This window comes from Pectinophora gossypiella, chromosome 7 (genome assembly GCF_024362695.1).
Source record: "Pectinophora gossypiella chromosome 7, ilPecGoss1.1, whole genome shotgun sequence".
Taxonomy (NCBI): Eukaryota; Metazoa; Arthropoda; class Insecta; order Lepidoptera; family Gelechiidae; genus Pectinophora; species Pectinophora gossypiella.
In genome coordinates, this window is record NC_065410.1 from 16,905,534 (window position 1) to 16,923,405 (window position 17,872).

General features: G+C 38.2%; 1 protein-coding gene across 8 annotated transcripts in view; it reads right to left on the bottom strand.

Annotated features, from left to right (window-relative positions):
• LOC126368378 (embryonic polarity protein dorsal) overlaps nt 1–17,872 on the bottom strand; it is a 70,935-nt gene that overhangs the window by 25,542 nt on the left and 27,521 nt on the right. For all 8 annotated transcript variants that reach the window (XR_007566580.1, XR_007566579.1, XR_007566578.1 and 5 more), the window contains 2 exons: nt 2,324–2,476; nt 890–1,074 (listed from right to left, as the gene is read on the bottom strand). Coding sequence is in view for 5 of the 8 variants with exons in the window: in XM_050012326.1 (XP_049868283.1) it covers nt 890–1,074; nt 2,324–2,476 (338 nt within the window). In the remaining 3 variants the exon portion in view is untranslated. The remainder of the gene's footprint in view (nt 1–889; nt 1,075–2,323; nt 2,477–17,872) is intronic.

Below are 17,872 nucleotides of genomic sequence, written 5' to 3' on the forward strand. Positions count from 1 at the left end.
AAAACGTAACCACGGATTTAAGCTATACAAAACTGACGGAAGAAAACTGAACCCCGATTGACGCAGTTCTCAAGATCACGAGACTGGATTGTATTTTAGAAATAGACATTTTCGTAGTTGTGATTATTCTAGAGGGATTTATTAAGAAAGAACGTCTGGATGTATGAAAATATGATGTAAATGTAGTTATCGGTTAACATGACTGAAACAATAACGTCGTGCTGATAGAAACAATAACGTCAACACACGATAAAGTGAGAACTGGAAAGATCGCAACAACGTGTATTATACGCTAACGTTACTCAAAATGTTGATAACGACGATAATAAACGTGTTATTGTTGCTGTAGTTGACATCAAATATATTGATATTACTTTAACAAGGGTCTTCTAAGTGAATTGCGGTTGAAGACGAACTCGCGGTTATTTGTAGCGTGTTCGGTTCAGTCAGGTAAAACTTCGTACAAATTCGTCTCATACAAACACGCAGGTGCAATTCCAACCTTGCTTGTAATAGGACGTATGTAGTAGACCAGTATACGAGCGTTTACGTAACGCACGATGTAAATTCGTATCCAAAGTGCAACCAGTCTAATGATATAAAATATACTAACTTTGGAAGGGATCATTGCGCACCTCGCGCACGCGTATCGCGTGGCTGATGCACTTTAGGCACTGGACGCCGAGACTGCTAAACGTATTATTAACGCATTGATGGATAAAGATGCTGTTACTGTTGATGCGGTTGGCGCTGATATTGGAATTGACGATATGATAATACTCTTTAGTTACGCTGTTACGGTTGTAGCTGCAGTAAATGCAGATAGAATATGTAGTAATGAAGTAAGTTTGCAAGGTAACACAAAAGCTTAACATGTTTTAGTACTGACTTCGGAAGGGGTCAACGCGCAGCTCCTCGCGCACGCGCAGCGCGTCCGCAATGTCGCGCCGCTTGACGCACTGGATGCCGAGGTTGCTGAACGTAACCAGTGCATTGTCTGGTGTCACGTCGATCTTCTGCGTGCACACGCCGCGGCTGCAGCGGTCGCGGCCCACTAGGTTGTGCGGGTGAGGTCTACGGGGATAAGGATAATCTTCATGTTATTTCGTACTTTACAGATTTATTATTTTTATTAATTATTATGTCGTTTCCATATCTCCGGCTTATGCAGTCCCGGACTTTTGGAAATCGTGGTTGGGGCCGAAGCCAACAACAGCCAATAATGATTATTTTAAGGTAAGGTGATTTATTTGATTAAGGTAAAATACAAACCAGCTATTATAGCTAATACGAGTTAAATAATACTTCTACGTATCATGTGACTAGTAGGATAAGCTATAGAACTGGTAAGCCTGCAAGAGTAGAGGACGCTGGGTGTATTTTCTTTGTTATAGATCTTCTTCTATCGTGTGGGTTGTGATGTGGATTACCAACCCCATTAACCCTGGAGTCAGGGTTATTATTGAGCCGCCATAGGACCCTGACATGACTCATGTAACGACTACTTAGATCAGTGTGTAATAACCGGGACCAACGGCTTAACGTTCCGAAGCACGGATCATCTTACTTTTGGACCATCAGGTGATCAGCCTGTAATATCCTAACCAAACTAGGGATCACAAAGTGATTTTTTGTGATTTGTCCCCACCGGGATTCCAACCCGGGACCTCCGAATCGTGAGCACAACGCTCAACCACTGGACCATGGAGGCCGTTTTATTATAGATCATTAATTGGTAATGGCAACTTTTAATCAAATGGTAGAAATTCGCCAAGCTGCTCCACTGCAACTTGGAATGGATAAATCCCAAGCAAAGAAAATTTACAAAAAACGATTCTAAAGTATCAGGAATGGAAACCACACCAAGCTAATTTTGTTGTTGGAATGCTTCACCACAGAAAGTTTTCCTATACTTTACTAGGACCTTGAAATGATGTAACAGCGCATAGCATGACCTACGCCAATATGCGTCATTTTATTATCATAAACAATCAACTCGTAGCAAAACCTCAAACGTACAAAAGGACGCACTAAGTAGAACCTACAGTGTCTATCTCGACATCCAAACGTTATACTTACAATAATTAATTCCTTGACGTTATATAAACCAAAATCTTGTGAATCTGCTCTTTCCAGGTTAAGGAAGTTTAGAGCACAATTTTTAATTAAGATGGATTCCGAAAAACCTAGTAGGTATAGAATAGGGATTAGATTTGGAAAGAGTTTCGGCATGTATCGTTCTTGATATTTCAGACGAATTCGTTTTTATTAGTTACAGTGTCGAAGGCCTTAGAAAAATCTAGTTGCAACGCAAGGTACTTACTTATAAGGTTCTTCCCGCGTGACGCAGGAGACGACTACTATCGCCTTGCCGGTGTGTCCGACAATTTCAATGGTGGGGAAGGTCTTGCGGTCCTGCGTGCTGTTCACGCCGGGAATCGAACCTGCTGACCGACCCTCGCATTCGTATCGAAATCTGTGGGAAGAAAAAAATGATGTTAATGTCTAGTTTCTGTTACATAAACTATGGTAGAGCTGTCGTAGAGGTCTTTGACGATGCAACAATATAAGGAAGCTCAATTTCGAACGGTAGACAATTTGGGAGCGCTGATGGCTCTCACTCGGTACAACATTTGGGGGTTAAACAGCGCACATCGAAGCAATTCATTTAAAAAGCATATTTGACATTTGTTTGCATTGTGCATTTGTTTGTTTGTATGCGCAAATGTCAAATTGACATATTGATTTTTTAAATGAATTGCTTCGATGTGGCCTTTTTAACCCCCTTGGTCTGTGTTCAGGGGAGCGCACCTTGGCTAAGGGCATCTGAGTGGTTTATGTTTGAGACAATCGGCCCTAGTGGCCTTTAGTAGCTGAAGGAGGGAAAGACGTCGTGACGAGGTTATGCCGGACTCTTACCGGCTAAAACCCCAGGGTGTTACGTCCCGTCCACTGGGGTGCCCGGCGTCGAATATCAGCGAAGCGTGCTTCTCCGACAAGTAACGGGTAAACCTAGACGGGCAATTATTAATAGCTCATGTTAAAATAACATTAATTATTACTACTCCAGAGATGGGTTTTGCCATAAACTACGGTAAGTCCGATACATAACCCCGTAGGTATGTAATTATTATTATAACACAGCATCACTCCTGTATGCCAGAAGAGGTAGGCAGAGGTGTAGAATATACTATACACACATTTCTCGCTATCTATGTATTAGAGGACGAGCCACGTCACATGAGTTATCTTTGATCTAAATGTTAATTCAAACTCATAAAATCGAATTCAGTAGCTTAGAGCCCGAGCGGGATTCAAACCCGTGACATTGTGGTGTAAGCACGCGTTCTCCGAACAGAGTATTATGGATTCCATTATTATGTAACAATTATAAGGGCCACATCGAAGTAATTCATCTAAAACAGCAATATTGCTATTTGACATTAAATTCGTTTGCACTTACTTTTAAATGCGCAAATGTCAAATAGCAATATTGGAATAAGGCAACACCTTAGGAATACAAAACAAAAAAAATGCATGATCCTAATATTTACGTTTTATGCAGGTTACATACAAAGATCACAACAATTTTGAACTCGAACGGGATTTTATATAATTAAGCTAGAATTGAAAGTTTTCTCCGTGTTTGAATGTAAGAAGAGCAGAGCCGACATTTATATTTATACAATATCAACTTTTACTGTCAATGTGTACTACGCTATGGAACTTCCAGAATTATAGCCTACTTTTTATAAAAAACAACACTCTTACACAGGTTAAAAGCTTAGTACCTACTTGTGCTATCGCTATGGAAACTCTTGGTAGTACCCGGGTTTTACTATTGACGACATTGCTCGGATATCTCAAATGTATTCGTATTTATATGAACCATAGTGATTGGTGACCACAGGAAATTGATAGCTATGGTAGCCATGGTTCTTCCATTTACGTAATACATTCAATATTAATCAGTTACTTAAAACTTATTGTAATAATTTTCAATGATAATTATGTATATTTAATTTTCATCATAATCTCTGCGTTTATCCCACTCTTAGTGAAGTCGGCACAACACCTTTCACATACTTATCCTTCTTCACACAATCCATCACACTTTATTGGATCACTTGTTACGCACTACATGTTATCTCTATATTCAAACTCTCTACAATCTCTACTTACTACTATACCTACTACTACGAGATATTCCTTATACTTTTTAATTTTTATTTTCGTCTCGGTGTCTGTCTCGCCACTCTCTGATAGCCAATCTGTTAGATAAGAATCTGATAGCATTATACACGGTGTTAGTGATAACGTAACGAAAACTTTGAGGGACCATTCATAATTCTGGGTTAATATCAAGTGGATTTTTCCGTCGCAAAATTCCTGTATTTTTTTGTGTTTATTTAATTATTTTCAGTTCTATACTTTTGCGACGGAAAATTCCACTTGATATCATCTCAAAGTTTTCGTTACGATGTCACTAACACCGTGTAACTACTGGATAAGACATCTGATCACGTGCTTATCAGAGTCACTTGTGCACTTGTTATAAATAATGTTGACATCATTCTTAATTTCTTACGTAATGCAATAACAGTCAAAAATACACTTTATGAGACATGTCATAAAGTCATAATACATTCCTACAACAATGTTCATATTAAGTGTGGCAGTGAGTCATGCAAGCACATAATGAGAGCATAAACGTAGAGTCTACGTTGTACGTCGTAGACTGTACAATGGTCGACACAGGTAGAGTGTTTGTAAACAAACAAGTGGACGTACCAGCTGTACCGACCTTGTGGCACAGGGTACATGAGTATCAGGTAGATCATTCTGTTTACAAAGATCAAATGTTAGGTTTTTTACCGTTATGAATTGTTTTATAATTTACTGATGTAAAAATGTGAGGTTTGGGTTTAATGCTCACCGGACCTGACAAATCTTCAGGTTACGTCTCTCTCTCTATTTAAGCTCTTGTCGGTGGAGTAATCGCCATTCCTCTCTTCTTCCCGCCAAAACCTTCACCTCCCGATACGACACGACCTGCACCTTCTCTTTTATTTGTTTCATAAATGTTATCCTAGGTCTACCCCTTCCTCTCTTCTCTTCAATTTTTCCTTTTATAATGTTTGTTATAAATGAATCGTGTCGTATCAGGTGGCCAATCATATTTCCTCTCCGGTTCTCTATAGTCTTCAATATGGTTCAGGTTACGTAAGTGCATGAAATAGAAGAAAGAAGTTGGAAAGGCACTAACGGGCTTTTGCATGAGAACCGCTGTCGCCGGTTCGACCCCACTCTCTTTTACTACTACTCCTGCAAACAGATAACTACGATTCCATAGCCACTTTTCCGGCTATGAATATTTTATGTGATAGGCTGCAATTTTATCATCACAAAAAATATTTTTTTTTTAAAATAACCAATCGTACTAAGGTTTTTAGCTGTCCTGTGATAAGGAGGGATCTTATTCCATAATGCCTGCAGATTATAATGCACAAGAGATCGCGAAGCTCCGTGGGTCGTAAAGTTTGTGGACGAGTGGAGCGCAAAGTTGGACTATTAACTATTTAAAACACATAGTAACGGGTTCTTACCGCGTTTAAATGGGGATATGAGACTCCCGATATTTCGACACTGTTGCAAGTGCCATGATCACGGGATGACGGGATGTCTCATATCCCCATTTAAACGCGGTAAGAACCCGTTATTATGTGTTTTAATTATGATAATAACCGCGTAAACTTAAAACAATGTATTAACTATTTGCCCATACTTGTATGGGTCGTGTTTCGCGGTCACATGGCCCTTCGAACCTCTTTCTTCCATTCCATGGGTAAGTGAACCCAGTGACAAACGGGATAAACTAGTGAGATGATAGTGGGTTAAACGCTTTATATTTTTTATACCGAGTGTAATGCATACGCTGAAAATATTGCATGTTACAATGTAGCTAAATGAAGTCATAAAATAGGTAGGCATTATCTGCGCGGAAAGAAATACTAGCTCATGTACATTTTACGATTTATTACGTAAGATTGAAGAACTGTTATTTATGTATAACTTATCAGCATTTGAAGGACACTTCACCTTGTTCATGAGGAAACAGTGTGATATTTTTTGCTGATGTGCAATTGCAAACACAAATGGATCAAATATTGTGATATTGTGTGCTCTGTGATTTGTACAGATGAAAAAATGTAAGTAAATAGGGCAAAGTATTTTATTAGTAAAAAGAATCCAATCGATGAGAAATGGTCAAAGAAGAAGACTTATGTAGGTGAAGAACCTATTCAAAATCGCTACAAAATCAATGAAAATCAAGGTGAAATAAACAAGTATTTAATGTTTATCTTGTAGAATTTATTTCTTAGGTCTTAAAAGACCTTAATGACCCAAACCCAACACGATGACAAGTCGGATGTGATAATATATTCAACAAAAATACTCCGGTGCACACTAATGTCGGCAACATGTTATGTTAATAAACATTATTAATCATACTCGACAGTCCTTGAGATTTGAGACGCATTGTAGATTTATTTACAACCAAAACCTGTCCATACATACGTTTTATAAATATGCTATAGTCCATATTGTGGATAATTTTAGCGGAATTAATGTTACACACCTTATGCGGGTATTTTAAATACCAAATCTTAGTATTCTGATTCTCGCATAAACATTGAAAACAATCTCTATAGACTATACTAAAGTACAGCTATCCATTTTTTCTGCATGTATTTAGTGCACTCTGTCATCATCATCATCTCTCTAGCGCTTTCACGTTTCTACAGGGTCCGCTTACCTAACCTGAAGATTTGACAGGTCTGGTGTTTTACAGAAGCGACTGCCTGTCCGACCGTCCAACCCGCGAAGGGAAAACCAGCCTAATACGGATTTCGTCACATCCGAAACGCGTGTCTCAAGAACATGGTGTACTTAGTGCACACTATAGTATAATATCTAAATATAATATATAAATAGCCTTTAAACGTCGCAGAACTGGACGGGGGCCCTTTATTAACCGGAGGAGATATGTAGAATAATCCACTAAATTGCGCCGTTAACGGGTGTTGAGCCAACCAACTCATTGGAATTGGTCAAAGGTAACCGTCTTTCGCCACATCGAACTTGAATATCCTTATTTTGAGTACTTCTGACCTTGTTGTGAAACGTGAACGAGTATAGTAGTTCGTAACGTCACAGTAAAAACAGATCAGTAGGCACATTCCGTACATACGACTACTCAACTACGTAGATAAGATAGTTGTTAGTGGTAGTTCCTGTACACATCATCTAATTTTATTTTAAGTTATACCCGTCATTTTCTTATCCGCTAAAAAAGAAAGGGACGGGTAATCGACAGGCATAAAATTTATGGAACACACGTCAATTTTAAAAAGCCCTCCCAAAATTTTATATTGGCCAATAACCCGACAGAATTAAGTTGACAGCACGCGTCAAACAGGTTGCATATCAGCGCGTTGCCTTATTTATTTGCCCGGGTTATTCATTCATTTTAAAATTAACAATTCATCCATCATCCGTCACTTTCCTTTTCGGCGGATAAGAAAATGACGGGTATAACTTCAGATAAAATTAGGAGGGGCCTGAAGGAATCGGGACCGATGTCTCACGATGCTTCTTCGGAAAGGATGTGGTTGCATTGCGGTTGCGTGGTGTGATCTATATTCTTTAAGGAGTGTACCGTACTCGACTTATTGTTGTTCTAGCGTGTACGTAATACATTTATTAAAAGGTTCACTGCCCTAACTTGAAAATTACTGAGAGGCACCATTTTTATACATACCTTTTGTAAAGATTAGATCACACGTCACTCGATTTATGGACAGTGGTGAGATTCGAACCATTACAGCTTTTTCTGTTTGCATGGGAGTGTGCCTACTGTCCTCTCTTAGCTATGGTAACGTAGTGAGTTTAAAGTACATGTCTACCGGTCAGCGTCTGGCAAGAGGAAAACGGCGTCGCGACCGCCAGCGATTTTTTTTTTATATTTACCGTCGTCATTACACACAATTATACATCCACGGCTCTCCTCACTTCCTTTGTTTTTCATCCGTACAAGTGGCCATTATTGCGACTATTCCACGAATTCGATTAGCATTAACATTACGTTTTTAATTTGTGTAGATATGTCGTGTAACCTTGTGTGATACGCGGAGTGCTAAGTAATAAAATTATGTATTGATGTATTAATAATGTTTATGAAACGTAGAAAAATAAAGTTATATGTGTAATATTGATGCTGTAAAGATGAACGTCCATCGTACCGTGTGTCGGTATGCCGGTTTGTTGGTCGTGTTAATTAGCGAGCAACGGCGACGGCTAATTATAAAGCGTTAGAATCCATAAAAAAATCTACACTAGTTCATGATCCAGTTATAGTGGACAGGACAGTCACCTTACATACATAAACTGCCGCCCGTGATCCTGCATCCCTACTGGGGTGGGCAGAGCCACAAGTTATCAGAACAATGACACTTAACTCTACGATCAGAACAAAGATTGCCTTGCCTCGTCGCTGGACGAAAACGCATGTTACGAATACTTATGTTTATGTTTGAATGTTATTTGTATGACATGCCCAGTGCAACCTAATAAGTATTTACTTGAGTAATGCGCATTTTCTTTGTGCTTAGAGATACTTATCTAGTACTTAGTATAAATAATATATGACCTCTGTAAACTGCGCTTTGACTGCTTAAGCTATACATTTTATTACATTCATGTTAAAGTTTTCGCGACTGCCTGTCTGTCCTTCCCACCCGCGAAGTAAAAATCAACCCAATACAGGTTAGGTCACATAACTCCGAAAATGCATTTCTCGGGAATATGGGTTTCCTAACGATGTTTTCCTTCACCGCTGAGCACGTGATAATCATTTATGATCTAAACATCATCATTCATCAATCCAATCAACATTGGTTTAGGCCTGAAATACTGTGATATTATAGCTCAACCATACTCACGATACATATTATAGGTATTGGCTATTTATGTTAACATTATTATAATACCTGACAAAGTACAAGGTACATTAAACATGTGATAATGTACCGGGAAAAATGATTATTTTATTCACGTGCCAATATTATCAAGAATGAGCAAATTAATTATACGTTGTTTTATAATAATGCAGGAAACTCAGTCTTAGAGTGCTAATGGTCCGCCGGGCAGACGGCGCATATGTCCGCATAACTTGATATACATAAATACTCACGCCTATTTCCCACCGGGGTAAGCAGAAACTACGGAATTATGATGAACATCTCTCACCAAATCGCCCAAAGGGAGATGAGGGAAATACATTTTGATAAGATATCCTTAAACAATATAAAATCACGTCTATACCCCAAAGGGGTCGACAGAGGTACATCAATCGCAAGATGAACTATGTACCCACACATCACCAAGCTCTCTGTTAGGTGGTAAGCCGTATCACCGTCTATAATGGTCGAGCCAACTGTGTTAGTGAAAACTGCACTTGAGATAAATTAATAACTCATTGGTGCAAGTCTGCTACCGGGGTTCGAACCGAGGCTCTCGGTTTGAGAAGCAAGCCGGCGCGGCGTACCACAGCACCACAGTGACTGTAGGTACTTAAACATCACATACATACATAAACAGCCTATATACGTCCCACTGCTGGGCACAGGCCTCAATCGGAGGGGGTACGGAGCATAGCGGGTTGGTGGTGATTTTACGGCTAATAGCCGGGACCAACGGCTTCACGTGCCCTCCGAAGCACGGAATCATATTTTTTCAGACAATCAGGTGATTCTAGCCTGAAAAGTCCTTACCAAACAAAGGACAGTCTCACAAAGTGATTTCGACAATGTCCCCAACGGGAATCGAATCCGGACCTCCAGATCGTGAGCCTTACGCTCTAACCTCTAGACCACGGAGGCTGTTACTTAAACATCATTAGTTGATAATTCCTAACTACATTAAGTAAATTAACATAATCCACTACAAACGGCAAACAAACGTGATATATAATTGAATCACAGTTATTATAAAATATACTTTGAATGACACCTCATATCACTTCATGATTGCAAAAGTGATAAATTGGGTAGGTATTAAGATAATTATTGCATAATGTGTATCATTGCATTTAAGTGACAAAAGCAATTGTAATTATTTATCTTTTAAGCTTATAATATTAATCTGTTTAAAAGGATATATTTTATCGAGCTAGCCCTAAAATTAAATGGAAAATCGACCTTATCTATGCTGCGGGTAAACTCAATTTACACCAATGATGTTAATTACGGCGACAATAAGAAAGAAGAGGCAGGAAGACATAGCCCATGTCCGTAAGTAATTTTGTCGTGATTCATTTGCCGCATATGACATTAACTGCTTGGCCGGACAAATAGGGAGCACTCATTTACCCACCTTGTTGTAATAAAAAAATTCAATATAAAAATGATTAGGTGAACCAAAATGTTAGCTACTATCCTTATGGGTTTTAAAAGCATTTTGTATCACTCGGCAGAAAATTCAATTCCCGACTCGACACCCTCGTGGGTAATCGTCCACTTTCGTCTCTCGGTGAACAATGTACTAATACTAGAATGGTGTAATGATTACACCATTACACACCATCAGTATAGAAGTAGACTCCACTTCTATACTCAATCTTTCTATCCAGCCCTCGCGGCACAGCTACCATATCGACAATCATGTCCAGTATTGATTATTTAACCGTAAGCCTATTGAGGCTTACGACGTCTATCCACTGTGCAGTGCGGGCTGCTGCTGTCATACCACTTGGTCTTGAAATCCTAAGATCCAATACGATATATATCGAGGCGACGCGACATGCGTTTGCGATAACAATGACTTCCCAGGCTACCTTCCTCAAAAACAATATAGATAGCGCTGTAAAGATTTTCCTTCGTTTAACCTTGTAATTTCATTGATAACAGACATATGCATCTTTTATGGTTGCTTTTCGGTATAAATGATGACCCTTTTTTATTACACCCAGGCACAATTGCATCTACCACCCATTATTATTCTGATCTAAATAAAGAGAAGCAATATAACTAGCAACATAATTCTATACATAATGTGTTCCAAATATCAAGCAACATATCTTATATACTTCTGGCATTACATTGTATTTTTGAATAATTATGCACTCGAGTAATGAGAAAATAGGTGATTATCACTTTAAATCTGTACAACGCCATCTATATTATTTTTGGGAAACGAAGCCTGGAAAGCCTAGCGTAGCCTATCTATGGAGTAATGGCGATTACTTCACCGACAAGAGCGCAGCTTTTAAATAAAAAGAGAGAGAGAGCCTGGAAGACCCTCATTACGTCCTTAGTCCTTAGTCGTGTCTGTCTTATCTGCTATAACGCGTGATGCGCGGGCGTCGCTCATTGCCATTTCAGCATCGAGTAATGGCATTAAATGGGCGAATGTTTACATATGTCGATGACGAGAACAATAACGGCTGTTGGCATCTGTAGGTGCCGGCTACATCATCAGTGTGGTTGGCATCAACCAACCAAGACGGATACCTCATACGTAATTATAGTTCTGCCTCCGTGGTCCGGTCGTTAGAGCGCTTGTTTCTCGACCGAGATCCCGACTTATAGAACATAATAGAAATGGTCTATTATGAAAGGACGTGTGTGTGATGGACAGCGGCCTTCAGCGTGCTATTTCGTAATAGCGATATTACCAGATTTACCAGCCTTAACAGCAATGGCCGTGACATATTTTGACACCAAGGTCATGTCCGATAATGGAACCAGGGCTAAATTAGATTATTAAACGGGACTTTTCGTGGTATTAAACTAATAAAGTAAAAATACAATTAAATCAATATTTATGTATCACTGAACGCACAGTTTTTAAACCGACTTTTTAGTAAAAATCTCAAATTGAAAAAAAAAATAACTTGCCTGTCCGAACATTTTTTACCAAAGAGCAAAGACCACTTTCCCCGAATTAAATTACATTACGTATTTTATGAATTTATAAGTCTGTACTAAAAAGACACGTGCTTTGAATAGGTAGAGTGGGTTAATTGTAAATCTCACCAGGTAACACCGTAAGGGTTAAAAACATGTTAAAAATAACTTCACGCGACTAATGGACGACACCAGCTCACCATCCAAATATATAACTACTCCATCATATCAAGTAACGCTTTAAACTCAACACAGGTGTCATTTTGCATAATCTGGGGGCACGGGAGTGCCCCCGCCAAGACGAGCAAAGTGAAACGCAAGCCCAAGATTATTTTTATATTATTTAAGTTTGTGTTTTCTTTCTCCTTATTATATATTAATATTGATTTAGACACTTCATTTCGCTCGTTAACAGTTAGTATTGCCAACAATTACACTGGCCGTTAATAAAATAATAAAAATATCATCTCATAAAGCTACATAATCGTTGCAATACAAAGATTTCCTATGAAATCTGCGGTTGGGTAACATTCCATGTGACACATGAATTCTGAATCACAATCTCACACATATAAACAAATATTTAAAGGGTCAATATACACTGCTCATCAAAAAACACCTCGCATGTTTATGTTTCGTAAGGACTATGAGAAAATATTAAATACGAGTCTTAGGAATATATTAATGTCCTTTTAATTTTACAATCACTGGAGTCACGGGGGCTTGCTCCAATGAGTTAAATATCTTTTAGACGGCGATATGGATCACCATCTATCACGTTGGTCTGACAAGGAGCTCAGTAAGGAATGGATACTTAGTTTATCTTGCGATGGATGTACCTCTGACTACTCCAATTGGGACATAGTCGTGAGCTAATGGTATGTTATGTCGTTTTACAGTGGGTATTACTTATAGAATTTTAAATTCAATGTTAATGTTCCAAATTCAAATTTACAGTCGTGTTTTGTTGAAAACACATCGGAAGCGATTTTTTTTCATAATATACATAATAATATATGGCTCACTGCTGGGCACAGATCAGCGCGATAGTATAAATGCTATGGCATTAATGAGGCCTTTAGTTTATGACAGTTATTCGCGGTTGTGGAAGTTTACACAGGTTGCCTGTATCTATCTATGAATCACGCGTAGTTTGTATTTGTTTACAGTCAATGTCTTATCTCCAATGACATTATAAATTCGCGAATTGATTCATCACAAAATTATTAGAAAAGATTCCAAGTTTTTGTATAGCAGGTTATGAATAACATTACGACTTGTTTGCTTCGCTCAAACAATGACTTAGACATTTTATTTTGGTTACTTTGTTTATATACATACATACATACATAAACTCACGCCTATTTCCCACCGGGGTAAGCAGAGACTATAGAATTCCATTTGCTTCGATCCTGACACACTTCTCTCTCCCCACCCACCCACTTCCCACTTCTCTTCTTCTCTCTTCTTCGTTTACATAGTTACCAGTTATTAAGTAAAACATACATTAAAATAACAGCCTCCGTGGTCTAGTGGTTAGAGCGTTAGGCTCACGATCTGGAGGTCCGGGTTCGATTCCCGATGGGGACATTGTCGAAATCACTTTGTGAGACTGTCCTTTGTTTGGTAAGGACTTTTCAGGCTTGAATCACCTGATTGTCCGAAAAAGTAAGATGATTCCGTGCTTCGGAGGGCACGTTAAGCCGTTGGTCCCGGCTATTAGCCGTAAAAACACCTCCACCAACCCGCAGTGGAGCAGCGTGGTGGAGTATGCTCCATACCCCCTCCGGTTGATTGAGGGGAGGCCTGTGCCCAGCAGTGGGACGTATATAGGCAGTTTATGTTTATGTTATGTTACATTAAAATATTGTAGAAACATTTTTTGATCAGTGAACAGTTAAAACGCTCAGCATATCATGGGAGCAAGCTACAGAGGCTGCAAAAGATAGGGAGGAGTGGAAATCTGTTATTCAAGCCCTAGATCCTAAAAGGGGATAAAAGGATTAGAAGAAGAGAAGAAGAATGAACATTAAAAAAAAGCAAGAGTGGTGTGTTAGGATCGTACTGGTTATAGGTAAGTGAAATTCCGTGGCCTCTGTCTACCCTAATGAGAAATAGGTGTCGTCCTATGTATATGTATTTGAATCTGAAGAAAGGTTTTAAGTGTAGAAATCTGGGAGCATTCAGATCACTTAATATTTGTATTAATGATTTTAAATACTACATCCATCTACTATAAAAACTTAATACCTTTGTTTGCTTCTCAATTCCTGGGGGGTTAAAATGGCCACATCGAAGCAATTCATCTAAGATAGCAATATAGCAATTTGACATTTGCGCATATAAAAGTAAGTGCGCAATGCAAACAAATGTCAAATAGCAATATTTATTTATTTAATGACAATAATTTAATATTGCTTTCTTAGATGAATTGCTTGGATGTGTCCATTTTAACCCCCCTGTTCTGTTTAGTTAGTCCGTACATTAGATACAATATACTTTAATGCATCAAGAGAAACAAAATAATAGACAAAAAATAACAATAAGCATAGTCCAAAGTCAAATCACATCGAAATAATATCGTCACTGGAAAGGCAAAATTACGTAAGCGCCAAAATAGGTATTTTGTGTTTTTTATATATTCGGAATCAGCGTTTCATTCTGCGTCGATCTGTCTGGGTAGCATTGCGATACGAGCACTTTTTTGGCGCTTACGTAAATTTGAAAATAGTTGACTTTTTTCAATTCCAGTTTCTTAAACGACAAGATTTTGGTGTTTTTTTCGTGACTGGTGTATAAGTAATATTGTGGTCCTATATAATAACTACATATTAACTTTAAGTAAATTTGGCATTCTATAGTTAGAAAAGTATCATTTTATTAGTAATTTTGGACTACTGAAAATAAAAAATAGACTATGTATAAGTCATTTTTATTTACAGCTTTTAAAATAAGTAAGGCGTATAAGAAAAAAATGTCTTAGCATGTTTATGCAGTGAATGGCGAATAAGTAATTTTGACTTACAGTATTTAGAATAAGTAAGGCGTGTACGTAAATTTGCCTTCGCATTTTTATGCTGTTATTAAGCAAGTTTGTGGGCTAGCAGTAAGTTTCCCAGGAAGTTATTTTTTAACAATAGATCTAAAAGTAAAACTATTTTAGAATTGATTTTATAATTTATTAGCGACCCGGCTTCGCTCGGATGCAATGCTGAGGAAAAATGAAATTATTTACGACATCACATTAAAATCCTGAAAAATAACAGTATTTCTACACTATTTATTGGATGTTATTATACATACCTATAAACTTTCCTCTTTAATCACTCTATCTACTAAAGAAAATTGCATCAAAATCCGTTGCGCAATTTTAAAGATTTAAGCGTACATAGGGATATAGGGACAGAAAAAGCGACTTTGTTATACTTTTTAAGTTCTGTCGTTTGCATATTTAGCGCCAATTTTGAATTGAGAACTCTAAATTCAAATTTGTTGGAATTTCGAATATCAAAACAATTGAAAGCATTAGGATTAATGCAATTGTTTAGTCACAGCGTTGGTTTGAATCTGTCAGATCATGTCCGAAAATGAATCTTACAAAGAAAAATTTTCTATAACTTTCGAAGAGGCCTACTGCGACTTCAGTGTTTCAAACAGTTAAAATCTCTATTCCACGATGAAGTGCCATGTCTGCGAGCCATCGAACGCTGGTATTTAGAATTCGAGCGTGGATATCCGCCTTCACTGAAGATAATATCGTTGCTGTGAGACAACTAATCCTCAAAAATCGTCATGTGACATACCGAGAATAGAGGCGTTATTAGGCATTTCAGGGACAACCATTTAAACGATATTGAATGAGGCACTTGGTGTGAGAAAACTAGTTTGCCGTTGCATCCCGCATTTTCTGACGATCATAAGGTAGCCCGCGTCAGATGGTGTAAGAAAACTCTTCAGAGGTTCAACCGAGGAGAGTCAAATCACGTGTACGACATCATCAGTGGTGACGAATCTTGGATTTATGCTATTATCCTGATTCCAAACAACAATCCACAGTTTGGGTCTTCCAAAACGAGTCAAAGCCAACTAAAGTTGTTCGCTCTCGAAGCACTTCAAAGAAGATGGTGGCTACCTTCGTGGAGAAAATCGGTCATGTTGCGACAATTGCACTTGAAGATCGTAGGACGGTTAATGCAGATTGGTATACCACAATTTGTTTACCACAAGTCATCGCCGAACTTCGAAAATCTAACCCAAAGCGACGCATGATGATGCGCAGGAGTGCAGGATGCTGTACCATGACAACGCAAGCTCACACACCGCTCGTCAAACGATTATTTGAAGCAGGAAAACGTAGAAATTCTTGACTATCCTCCATACAGTCCTGACCTAAGTTCCAATGATTTCTTTACATTTCCTAAAATTAAAAAAGAAACTCTTCGCGGTCAAAGGTTCCAGTGCGGTGAAGAAGCGGCCAACGCTTTCAAGTCAGCCATTTTGAACACTTCTACTTTGGAGTGGAATAAATGTTAAATAATACCTGGTTCGAGCGAATGGAAAAGTGTATTAAACTTCGTGGTAAATACTCTTAAAACAATAAGGGGAATTATTGAGGAATTAAAAAGACTTGACCCTTCCAGAGACTTGACTCGACTTAGAGCCACGTATGCTTGTCCTAATTCAAACAATTTTGAGCCCAAATATACTACTGCATGGTCGACTGTGCTGCCCTGCATATGTTATGTTATGTTAGTGGGCTCTGTTTTCCGCATTTAGACTCTAAGGTGGCCCATTATGCGTGTAATTGTTGACTACGTAAGCCAACCTATCTCCTTCCAGAAGCTCAGAAGCCTCCTGGGGATTTCACAGGCTTCGCGGAGCGACCCCACCCAGCGATCCACTGTGCTGCCCTGCATATTATGGACGGTGGATGACAATGACAAAATTAAGGGCAACATCCTTCTTTCAGTCATTTTGTAATATCGTCCATCTTGGATTTGAAATTTTGACATAATGACAGTATTCTACTAGTGTAGTCCTATCTTTGATACCCATATTGAGGGGGTTGTGGAAAAATATGTAATCCCCCTTTATGTACCGGCTGCCATCTTAGATTTATAATGTTATTGATTTTATTATATTGTATTGACATCGGAATTAAAGGTGCGTACCAAATTTCAGATCAATCTGACAACAGGAAGGTACTTAAATTGCAATATCTAATTTTGATACAAATATACCGTACGGGTTTAGCTAAATAAAACCGTTTAACCCTTTCACGGACAGAGACCATGGGTCATTGGTGGTTCATAATAGGTAGTATGGCACCTTGGAATCGGAACGTCCGTATACGTTCTGTCTTTGAAAGTGTTAAAAAGAAACTTTTACAAACAGATAACGGGTTGTACGCTATTATTTATATTTTATGAAACTTTATTTCTGGCACTTCAGTATTTTAATAGCCACTTTTATAAATCAATTGAAGTAATAAGTAGTTTAAAGAGGTATTAAGAATAATTATTTGTCTCTTACGTCTTTTTACCCATGTAAGATATTACAAAAACTTACTTTAAAGAATTTTTGGTGAACTGACATAATCAATCGATCACTTTGTAGGCAATTTTTACATAATGAGAGCAGATGTGTAAAAGTCGTTACAGTAACTTTTACTCCGCTAACATTACAGTATTATTATATTTAAAGAAATATTGTCGTTCTCGTATGCATTGTCGTAAGAGCTGTAAGTAATTTTGCTTCCAAATAATATTTTAACCAGATGGCGGTTAAGTAAATTTGCTTTACTGTAAACTGAAGTCATTTTTACGTAAGCGCCACTATATCCTAAAATAGCAATCCAACAGTTATAATATGTATTGCTGGACATAGAAAATTAAAAAACAATGTAA